At 43.5% G+C, this 12,219-nt stretch overlaps 1 protein-coding gene across 2 annotated transcripts in view; it reads right to left on the minus strand.

The window, feature by feature from the left end:
- Positions 1-507: 507 nt before the first annotated feature.
- The window catches only part of def6a (DEF6 guanine nucleotide exchange factor a), a 16,567-nt gene continuing 4,855 nt past the window's right edge, over positions 508-12,219 (minus strand). The window contains exons 3-11 of one of the 2 annotated variants that reach the window (XM_058388837.1): positions 11,628-11,807; positions 6,343-6,570; positions 4,994-5,140; positions 4,710-4,818; positions 3,355-3,653; positions 3,105-3,271; positions 2,645-2,843; positions 2,412-2,502; positions 508-1,324 (exon numbers count right to left, since the gene is read on the minus strand). In XM_058388837.1, the coding sequence (XP_058244820.1) occupies positions 1,158-1,324; positions 2,412-2,502; positions 2,645-2,843; positions 3,105-3,271; positions 3,355-3,653; positions 4,710-4,818; positions 4,994-5,140; positions 6,343-6,570; positions 11,628-11,807 (1,587 nt within the window). In that variant the 3' untranslated portion in view covers positions 508-1,157. Of the gene's footprint in view, positions 1,325-2,405; positions 2,503-2,644; positions 2,844-3,104; positions 3,272-3,354; positions 3,654-4,709; positions 4,819-4,993; positions 5,141-6,342; positions 6,571-11,627; positions 11,808-12,219 lie in introns of both variants that reach the window. The other variant, XM_058388836.1, reaches the window with a different exon arrangement.

Consider the following 12,219-nt stretch of genomic DNA (forward strand, 5'->3'; position numbering starts at 1 on the left):
CCGGCTCTGAAGCAGCGCCCTCTTGTGTACATGAACAATTCTAGCCGTTTTAATAAAAATAATAAAACTGTCATTTTTAATTATATGTTTCTGTTTCTTTTCTATCATTTCTACATATCAGCAATACCATGAAGCAGTGGAGCCATGTCACCTTCCAGCTTATACAGAGGTCAAAACAGAGAAAACAAGAAATCTGGTCTACACAATAAAGTTACAAAGATAAATAAATAAAATAAAACTCAATGTTCACGAAAGGCTGTAGATTTTTTAATGATGTTTGTAAAACTCAAGAGTTTTGTGTGTGTGTGTGTGTGGAACATGCTCCGTTTGGACATGTTTTCTGCAGCATTAGCAGGAAGTGCACAAACCACAGTGCTTCAAAGTTTCAGCTCGTTTCCTTCAGTCTTATTTATGCCTGCAACTCAAGATTCAAATCTGAAGAGCAAGAAGCCACAGAGACTTTTGAGCCTGGTGTGTGTGTGTGTGTGAGAGAGATCACCTGAGACATTTGTGTCATGATGATTTATTGTACACTTGGACTTTACATGCAGATGAAGCAATAAAAGAAAAAAACCATACTGTGGAATACAGAATAATGGTTAGCGACGTTTACAAGCTTGCGTAAGGCCTCAGCGTACTCAGTAAGGTCTGAGAGATTTACATGAAGATGGAAGATCAGCTTATCTACTGAATCTACAGTGGTGCGAGTGCTCCGGTACTGCAGGTGGCGCTGTGCGACCTCTCGCTCATACATACAGGAAAAACTGCTTTTATTTTGTTTCATATTTACAAAAAGAGACTGAGGCATGAGGATGATGAGATTAGCATCTAGCGGAATTACGCAGAGGCCTTCGGTTCTCGGTTCCTATGAGGTGTCGCACGTCTGTGTACATCATGTTTACAATTACGAGGAGAAAATTCAGGACAAAAAAACTGCACACTTAATATTTTCCATGTGCTTAATTAGTAGCGGTATGATTCGATCCAGTTAATGAAAGCATAAAGTTTTGAGGTAAATCACTGTGAGTCTGTGGGGTTTTTCAGGAGATTTACACTGCTGAAGTGATTTCAGTAGTGCTCTCTCTCTCTCTCTCTCTCTCTCTCTCTCATCAGTCCAGCACCGATTCCGAACGAAGGTGTGGATGTGGTTTTGCCCCTCAGTGTGTGTCCATGGTTCCATTGGAGGCCTTCGAGAGCCGGTTCTCCGCGGCGTTCTCTTTGCCCTCCTCGTCCTGTTCGCTGCTGGTCCTCCTGAGCCTCAGCGCCGGATCCTTCTGCGGCGGGATTCGGAAACTGGAGTAGCCTCCTGCCGACGCTCGCTTCTCTGCAAAAGACACGGAGGGATTAATACATACACAAACTGAGACGGACATCAGAATATGAGACGGGGTTAGAACGTTCCTGATCTAAACCCTAGTGCTGATGTCACTGGTTCTGGAAGAGCAAACCTGAGATGGAGGACCTGTTTTCAGCTCCTCTGGAACAGTGACAGACACCTGAACTTTACGTCCAGGAGAAATGATCTGGTTGACTCGGTCCATTGCAGAACTTTTCAGCTGAATCTGAGGCTCTGAAGCAAGACATCAGAGCTAGAAATCTGATGAAGAACCCGGACACCTTCATCTTCCTCTAATGTTAGCACAGAGTGATGTATGGTTCTAAATACACTGAACTATAGACTCTAGGTTTGTTCTAAAGCCAGTGTGTGTTTATACTGGTATCTAAAGGTGAGAAGTTCTGCAGTGTTCACTGTAGGAGCTGCTGATGAAGAGCTGCTGAAGAGCTAATGAAGAGCTGATGAGGAGCTAATGAAGAGCTGATGAGGAGCAGATGAAGAGCTGATGAGAAGCTGATGAAGAGCTGATGAGGAGCTAATGAGAAGCTGATGAAGAGCTGACGAAGAGCTGATGAGGAGCAGAGGAAGAGCTGATAAACAGCTGATGAGGAGCTAATGATGAGCTCATGAAGAGCTGATGAGGAGCTGATGAGAAGCTGATGAAGAGCTGATGAGGAGCAGAGGAAGAGCTGATAAACAGCTGATGAGGAGCTAATGATGAGCTCATGAAGAGCTGATGAGGAGCTGATGAGAAGCTGATGAAGAGCTGACGAAGAGCTGATGAGGAGCAGAGGAAGAGCTGATAAACAGCTGATGAGGAGCTAATGATGAGCTGATGAAGAGCTGATGAGAAGCTGATGAAGAGCCGATGAGAAGCTGATGAAGAGCAGATGAGAAGCTGATGAGGAGCCATGTTGTTTTCACATCACTCACTGATCTCAGGGCTGAGCTGCTAAATCTGATCTAAGGAGGTGATTTCTTGAAGGTGTTTGGGTGGAATTCACAAGTAATGAAGCATGAGATTCACACACATACAGACACACAAACATACACACCCACACATACACACCACTACCTCCTGGTCCAATCGGGTGCATCAGTCTGTTCATCTGAACGTTCCAGTGTTTGACATTAGTGCTCGCTTGCCGGAGCTTCCTCTGGGCAGCCTGACACACACACACACACACACACACAAACACACACAGTTAACACATTTAATCAACAAAAATGATCATTCCAAGAACATAATTTAACCAAAACATGAAACATAAACAAAGCTGGTGTGTGTGTGTGTGTGTGTGTACTGACCACCACGTCCTGGTCCACTCGGTGTCTGTTAGCTCTGATCTCTTCCAGCTGTTTCTGCGCCTCCTCCAGCGCTCGTGTTTTGTTCTCCATCTCCTGCTTGAGCTCCTGCTTCTCCTTCTGCTCCCGCTGAATGAACTCCTCCTGCTCCTCCTGCAGAGCCATCAGGGCCTTCATCTTATCCTCCTCCTCATCCAGCAACCTGCACAATCATCATTATCATCATCATCATCATCATCATCATGTTTTCCTTTAGCAACATTCACCATTTGAAAATAGCTGTGTGTGTGTGTGTGTGTGTGTGCGTCCCTCAAGTTGAGGGTAAGATACACACTTCCTCTGGTGACTTCCTGATGAACATTGTGTAAGTGTTTTATATGGGAACTTGTACACTCTATACTGTGCTCATACACCAGGCCATTTTTGATCTGCTGTGTGTGTGTGTGTGTGTGTGTGTGTATACCTGGCTTGTTTGTATCGGTGCTGCTCCTCATCCTGTCTCGCTTTGATCTCCTGTCTCAGAGCCTCCTCTAATCTTTGCTGCATATCCTCCAGCTCTTGGATCCGCCTCCTCTGACGTTCCGCCTCTTCCTCCTTCAGAGCCATCTCAGCCTGCATAAACACACGTGCCTACACACACACACACACACACATTAACACTTATCCTATCGCTGTACTACACAGTTAAACAGAATCCCGCACTTCCTCAGTACCTCCTGCGCCTCCTTCAGCTGGAGCTCCAGTGCTTGTTGGAGCTGCTCGTGTTGTTCTCGTCTCCGCTTCTCCTCTTGTTCTAGCAGGAGCTGCGCCTGTTTCTGCGCCTCCTTCAGCAGCTCCAGCTCAGCGCTCTTGCGCTCGCGTTCCTCCTGCAGCAGATGGAGGTGCTGCAGCTCCTGCTCCTTCTCCTCCCTCCTCCTCTCCCTGCGTTCTCGCTGCTCCCTCCTCTTCATCTTCAGCTCCTTGTGCAGGGAGCACTTCCCCTCTGCATGTAGCCGGATCGCTGTCTGGATCGCTGAGGGACCAAACACAGCATCCCAATTTAGTATGCTATGGACACGTCCCAAATGCATCAAACCGGCCATCACACGTCTCAATATCATCTGTGGAAACTTTGCTATATAGACTACGTTATCACTATCCACAGTGGACTCACTATTCACTACATAGACTATCACTGGTCCACGGTGACATCTCAAATGGTCATATCAGTGGTCTCTGGACACATCTCAAACCTCACCCTGCTCACTCCATAGGCCACATAAACACCATCCAACTAATCCATTTCTACTATTTTGTTCATAACCAGACCGTTATGGACCTGTTCCAAACCACTCACTATCCACTACACTATTCAATCCACTCACTATCCACATCCATAATGACACGTCCCAGGAGACACCATCTCATATGGTCATATCAGTCCACACTGGACAGATCTCCTGTTGGTCTCTTAACCCTCCACAGATCTCCTGTTGGTCTCTTAACCCTCCACTGCTCAGCTCAATCTCATCTGAATAAAAGCTTCAGCCTTTTAACCGCATATTCATTTCTCTTTCATTTAAACACCACTTTCAAGAACTGTCTCTCAAATCCAGATTTAGACTTGAGATGAGAACCTTGACAAGAGGAAGAAACCTTGAGAGGAACCAGACTCAAAAGGGAACCTGTCTTCTCCTGGGTGATACCGGATAGTGCGATATGAGTCATTATTTTGGCCCACAGCTTTGTGCTAAAAACAGTCAAACAGCTAAAAACAGCAGAGCTCTGTGATCTTCAGTACAAGGATCAGACTTGGGCACTGAACAATCTTTTGGATCTCCAAGAAGAACATCCAGGACACACTTTGGTGCATCTATGTGGCCACACAAACACCATCCCAATCTGCTTAGGTCAGCGGTTCACTGCTACCACACCCCCAACCACACACACTTCTTACTCTGTAGACCACAGGAACCCTATCAGCATCATCAGGTCACATTAGACATGTCCTAAACCTTTTCAGCCAAGTGCACTGAGAAGTGAGCTCAAATTAGCAGTCAAGCTTAAAAAGTAGGTGAAGAATTCAGACCTGTTGTCCACTCCTGGCGCTGTTTGGTGTCCGAGGCGCTGAGCTCGAATGTCTTGGAGATCGTCTTCAGGCAGAACATACACCTCTTCCCATCTCTGTCAGGTAGAACCTGCAGAACACACACACACACACAGTAAGGTCTGTACAGGTTAGACAGCAGGGAACAACCCCAACACTAACCCCAACTCTAACTAGAACCTTCCACATCTCATGGACCCTTTACCAATCAATCGTACATAATAGACTGCAATTTGGGACAAGACCACACACACACACACACACACCTCTACACAGCAGTTGTTGTCCAGTGTGATGCTGCCTTTGCGCTCTTTGCGGTCTTCACTGACGTAGTAGTCCAGAGAGCTTGGCTTGAGGGTGAACCAGCGCTCCATCCAGTTCCTCCTCAACTGACCCTTCTTCCACAGGTAGCCCTGATACAGACACACTTTCACTGAGATTCACATCCATCATTCACAATTTCCTCACTATACAGCATTATCAGAAGAGGAAGGAACCGTGTCTTCCCTGCAATTATCTGTCTAAAGTGTCTAGATGTGAAATCCTCTAGTGTCTAGGGCGGTAGTAACTCAAGTGGTTAAGGCTCTGGGTCTTTGACCGGAAGATCAGGGTTCAAGCCCCAGAACTGCCACTGCCACTGTTAGCCCCTTGATCAAGGCCCCCAACCCCCCTGGAGCAGTGCATCATAGCTGACCCTGTGCGCTGACCCCAACCCCCAAGGATGGGATATGCGAAGAAAGAATTTCACTGTGCAGTAATGTATATGTGGCAAATAAAGACAACTTAACCGAACTTAGATGGCCGCTACCTGTATGCTCATGTTTCCAGACGTCCCCTTATTTCCTAATCTCTCACTATCCCCTAGTTCTACAGATCCCCTAGATTCCTAGTTGCTTAGTTTCACAGGTTCCTTCAATACAGGCTATTACATGTACAATTCCTGTACTCTCAGTGACCACCTCATTTCCACCTCGTGTACCTTCACAGGTTCACCATCTCCCAGTCCCCTTGGTTCACAGGCTGCTTTACAGTCTACTAGATTCCTGGAAATACTAGATACTAGATTCTAGTCCAATAGTCTGTCATGTTTCTTGTGTTCTAGTCCCCAAGTGTTTTGCTTGTACGCTAGTTTTGTTTAGTGCTCAAAGTTCAATGCCTGATGCTCTTCAAGTCACTGAAGGTTACTAGTTTACCTGGTTTCCTGGTCCCCTGTTCTGTCTGGTTGCTTGTTTGATAGCCAACCAGCTTCTCAGCAGCCATTTTTCTATACTTCTAGTTTCTCAGGATTGTTTCTCATAGATTGTTTGATAGTCTCCTAGACCAAGAACTTTAGATATTAAGGCAAGATCTTCAGGAGGCAGTGTATTCATTCAAGCATATTTTGATCATCCTATAACATGGTTAGCCAACACTCCTCTTTATGCTATCTTGACTGTTATAGGTCATAGTCACTGAGAGGAAAAGGGAGGAGTTTATTACCACCACAGCTCCACTTCATCACCCTCTGTGTGAGAACCCGTGTTACCCCAGACACAGGTACTATATAAGTCTTGATTTTGCCACAAACACCACCCAGTTCTACACTCTAAAAAGACTCTGAAAAACCTCCCCCTACCTCCTTCAGGACATCCCCTACTATCTCTCGATACACTTCCTCGATGGCCATGCTGATGGTTTCCTTGGTAAGTCCTCTGGTGAGCTTCCCAGAGTTCATCATCTGCAGGAATGCCCACACACTGAAACCATTCTGCTGAATAGAATCCTGGGAAATAAAGTCCTCCAGCTCCACGCAGTTCAGCTCCACATTCATGGCCATGCACAGCTTCTTCAGCAGGTACTCCACCTGAGGGGGAAGAGCAGCAAATGTCAGAAGGCTGTTCTAGCACCTTTCCTGTCAGGTGAGATAAAAATAGCACATTTTGTCATTATTTCTAGTGTGGAGTGAAACATGCTATAAAGAGTTTCCATGCTGAAGTGTGATACCTATCTTGTGAGTAACTGAAAAAGAGAAATGAGTAGAACATTGGTCTGAATAGAAGATTTAGCAAGTTACCTCATGCTGATGGGAAAGTTCTTATTATGCGCAGATGCCCTTATCCAGAGCGACATATCTCATATTGTACAACTGAGCCATCGAGAGTTAAGTGCCTTGCTCAGGGGCCCAGCAGTGGCAGCTTTGGTGGACCTGGGATCGGAACTTACATCATTGAGAACTCTGATCAGTAGTCCAAAACTTTAACCACTAAACAGCCACAACCCTAGATTCTAGATTGGATTAGTGACCTTCCCATGCTGTCCAGCAATGTCTGGAGTGGCAGTGTGAGTTAATTGAGCGAGAATAACACAAAACAGGAACCTGAGAGGGCCAGTAGCAGTGTGCACGAGCTGTGGTGAGGTCTTTATCATTGTGGGTAGACTACTTGCACCTGGAAGTGACAACAGCTTACACACAATGCTACTGCTGTGGTGTAACAGTGAATATGGGGTAGGGGCAGCATTTCTGGGGTCTTAAAGCACTTCTGTTTTTTAGGGCTATACATATTGGGTAAATGGTACTGCTACAATGGTCATTTTACACTGACATGGTAGAGGGGTGATTACTGATCATCATGGTTCCCAGTGACCAATCAGTGACTACTATTGTTCCCAATAACCAACCACAATCAGTGTTCTCAGTTACCAATCACTGATCAGTGTTTCTCAATGACCAATTAGTGACCGTTACTCTAAACAACTAATCACTGATCTGTCTTCTCAATTACCAATCACTGACTATCAGTGTTCTCACTGACCAAGCAGTGACCATTTTTCTCAACAACTAATCACTGATCGGTGCTCTCAATGACCAATCACTGATCACCAGGGTTCTCACTGACCAATCAGTGACCGTTATTCTCAACAACTAAGCACTGACCATCAGTGTTCTCCATGACCAGTCGCTGACCCCTACTCTTCCCTATAACTAATCACTTTATTCTTAGTACACATTTTGATATGCAAATGTTTATGAAGATTCAACGAATATGCAAATTACTGCAAAACCACCAGAAGTTATTTCTTTTCCCTGAGGAGAGCAGGCAGCACAGACGAGGCAGTAAAAACACAGCTGCCTCAAACCATACTGTACCTGATGGGGAACTTGATAAATGGGCAGCTGGGTGTGAACACTTCAGCAGGAAGGAATTAGAGTTAAATCTACAGTGAATTTAGAAATTATGCTGAATTATAAATTACTCAAAAGCTCCTGGTTACACAACCCCATCTGAATATATACAGCTATAGAAAGGACAGTGTTTATAATGATTTATAATCCCACTCTCAGTGTTTATAATGATTTATAATCCCACTCTCAGTGTTTATAATGATTTATAATCCCACTCTCAGTGTTTATAATGATTTATAATCCCACTCTCAGTGTTTATAATGATTTATAATCCCACTCTCAGTGTTTATAATGATTTATAATCCCACTCTCTGTGTTTATAATGATTTATAATCCCACTCTCAGTGTTTATAATGATTTATAATCCCACTCTCGGTGTTTATAATTATTTATAATCCCACTCTCGGTGTTTATAATTATTTATAATCCCACTCTCGGTGTTTATAATTATTTATAATCCCACTCTCGGTGTTTATAATTATTTATAATCCCACTCTCGGTGTTTATAATTATTTATAATCCCACTCTCTGTGTTTATAATGATTTATAATCCCACTCTCAGTGTTTATAATGATTTATAATCCCACTCTCGGTGTTTATAATGATTTATAATCCCACTCTCGGTGTTTATAATGATTTATAATCTCACTCTCTGGTGTTTATAATTATTTATAATCCCACTCTCGGTGTTTATAATGATTTATAATCCCACTCTCTGTGTTTATAATGATTTATAATCCCACTCTCGGTGTTTATAATGATTTATAATCCCACTCTCAGTGTTTATAATTATTTATAATCCCACTCTCTGTGTTTATAATGATTTATAATCCCACTCTCGGTGTTTATAATGATTTATAATCTCACTCTCGGTGTTTATAATAATTTATAATCCCACTCTCGGTGTTTATAATAATTTATAATCCCACTCTCGGTGTTTATAATGATTTATAATCCCACTCTCAGTGTTTATAATGATTTATAATCCCACTCTCAGTGTTTATAATGATTTATAATCCCACTCTCGGTGTTTATAATGATTTATAATCCCACTCTCTGTGTTTATAATGATTTATAATCCCACTCTCTGTGTTTATAATAATTTATAATCCCACTCTCAGTGTTTATAATAATTTATAATCCCACTCTCAGTGTTTAGAATTATTTATAATCCCACTCTCTGGTGTGATAGTAACACGATGTATAGCATGACACTAGAATAGATCATAACGAATGAAAAACGGCTCTGAACACATTCAACCACACAAACATTATTATGCAACGTAAGTGGCATCTGCTTTCTCATACACACACACACACACACGCACACACACACACACACACACACACACACACACGCACACACACACGCACACACACACCTCCCTCCTGCAAGTGAAACTGCTAAATGCCACGCAGCCTACAGGAAATAACCAAACTGTAACTTCACGGAAAGAGAAGCTAAAAGACAGCGGAAAGAGTGCAAGCATGAGAAAGAGAGAAGAAAATGACGACCTTATTTTCTGTGCTGAAACAGAGCGAATGAAGCACACACACACACACACACACACACACACACACAGAGTTATAATCACAAGTACATTACAGTCTCTGCAGCAGGTTTAACAACAATGTATGGGATGTATACATATATGTGTGTGTGTGTGTGAATTTGTATCATGCGTCATTTCTGTCATCTGCACAATCTACACACTCACTGATAAAGGAGTTCTAAGGTCAGATGTTGAACTCTTTTAGAAAAACATCAAACTTCATAACAGGAGTAGGGGACGAGGCACATGTAAGAGAAACCAAAATCTGTTATTATGAACACAGTAAAAAAGTAGTTCCAGTTACTTTACACTTCCCTGAGGGTTTTCTGGTATCCCTGCACCGCCGTCAGAGCCACGCGACGGACACTCGTTCTTTTCTCTGTGATAATATCCCATCTCTCATGCTATGGAGAATTTGAGAATATTTTTGCATGAGCTCTCACCTGCTAGGTTAGCTTTCACCTGCTAAGGTAGCTTTCACCTGCTAGGTTAGCTGTCACCTGCTAGGTTAGCGCTCACCTGCTAGGGTAGCTTTTACCTGCTAGATTAGCTTTCACCTGCTAGGGCAGCTTTCTTTTGATATATTAGCTTTTGCTCACTAGGTTAGCTTTTAGTAGATTAGCTTTCACTTCACCCTGCAAGTTAGCTTACAGTCACTGCAGTATGTTAGCTTTCTAGTCATTAAGATACCTTTCATTTGCTAGGTTAACTCACTAGTTTAGCAACCTCACTAGGCTTTAACATTTCAATGCTATTTTTTTTTCCCTCACTAGGTTAGCTCTCTCTGGATACATTAGCTTTTGCGGTCGCACAGTAGATTAGCTTTCAGTTGCTAGTTGAGCTTTTACACTGTAGGTTATTTTGCACTCGTTCTCATCAAGTGTGCACTGTTTTATTAAAGCTACATCAGCCCTGAGACTGGCTGTAGTGAATCTGTCACATTTTATCTAAAATTAGCTCCAGCAACCTTCTGGCTAAAGGTAGAGAGAGAGAGAGCACGAAGGAATAGACCACGCTGCAGAGGAAACTGTGCCCCTGCACATAAACCCTGTGGAACTTTCTTACTTCCTGCCTCTGTGCACCCTGAGGTTTAAGTTTCAGAAACGCCTTAACACAAAAAATTTACACCTAGTACCACAACACAACAGCTAGCTCCAGCTCCAGGTATTAGTGTGCCAATACACTAACCACAAATAAGCAGAGTAATGCTGATCAAACCTCCTGCTGGACATTCTGAAAGCCCTTCTAGTGCCACGAAAATACCTCTGAGCTGTCCTAGCATGAGGTCTCCACCAGACCTCTGTAGGTGTGCTGTGGTATCTGACACCAAGGCGTTAGCAGCAGTCATGTAAGTTGTGAGGTGAAGCCTCCATGCATCAGTCCAGCACATCCTACAGAGGCTCGTTCAAAGATCTGGGGAACTTGTGATGTTCCTCAAACCGTTCCTGAACAGTGTTTACTGTGTGTCAGAGAGCATCATCCCGCTGAAACAGGACACTGCCGTTAGGATGTCGTGTAGATGCCACTTGGTCTGCAAGAACGTCTAGGGAGGAGGAACGTGTTGAAGTGACATCTGCATGAAGGCAGGACTCAAGGTTTCCCAGCAGAACAAACCTGATGTTCTGGAGAAGACTTGCGGAAGCTCTGAACCTCTGACTCTCACCAAGTCACTCAGATACTTACACTTGCCAATTTTCCTGCTTCCAACACATCATCTTCTAGAACTGACCATTCACACATGCGGCCTAAAACACCAAACTCCCCGACAGGTGCCTCCAGAACCCGATAATCAGTGTTCTTCACTTCGTCTGGCAGTGGCTTTAATATTATCTTCAGTGTTTATGCAGTCAAGAGCTGATCATTTCTGATGCATTGTGGGAAATACTGCTGCTTTACAATTAGCCACTATGAGTTAGCTTCTCGCATTTGCCACTAGCATGTGAATTAGCTAAAAGCTGAGCTAGCATTTGGCACCTAGTAGTGAAAGGAGTTGTTAGCATATTGTTTGTGATTAGCCGTCAACATGAGGACTAGTCTGATGCAGCTGTATATTATTTTATATATTTTAAACAGTGTTAATATTTTATTTTAAATGACTAACATTATCACGCCTCAGCCGTTCCACTGCCCTGTGTACACTGCGCTATTGTTTCATTATGGAGGGTGCAGACGGATGAGTCTCACCTCATCATGGATCATCACCAGCGGATATTTGTCCTCCGAGAGGAAGATGAAGAGACACCAGAGTCGGAAGGCATCTTTCGGAGGCAGGATGCTGTCCCCCACTGGCCTGTAGTTCTTCTTGGCTGTGAGGGTCCAGCAGAGCTCGTCCACGTTCTCCTTCACAAACCTGCCCTCTTCCACCTTATCACACACACACAGTCATTAGAAGGCATTTTGATTCTGTTGAGTCATTTGTAGATGCTTTGCTTCATTTGAGTCAGGATATATTCTGAATCATTTGAGTCAGTAGAAATTGCAGCCCATTAATATCAAAGTTACGGTGTCTATAATAGTTCAATAAATCCACTGAAATGGAGATTAGAGAAATGTTCAGATTTTTACACAAGGTTTTTTTTTTGTTTACACACAAACATCTGGATAATGATGAAGACAACATCTGGATGGTGAAACACCACAGAACTCACAGCTCTGAAATACCTGGAGGAAAAACTCCTCCAAATACGAGCTGAATAGTAACAGAGGAAGAGAAACAGAGAAAGAATAAATAGTAGAGCGCTCAGACTCTCAGACATCGGTCCACTTTTCGGGATGA

Source organism: Hemibagrus wyckioides, linkage group LG05 (genome assembly GCF_019097595.1).
Source record: "Hemibagrus wyckioides isolate EC202008001 linkage group LG05, SWU_Hwy_1.0, whole genome shotgun sequence".
NCBI classification, from domain to species: Eukaryota; Metazoa; Chordata; class Actinopteri; order Siluriformes; family Bagridae; genus Hemibagrus; species Hemibagrus wyckioides.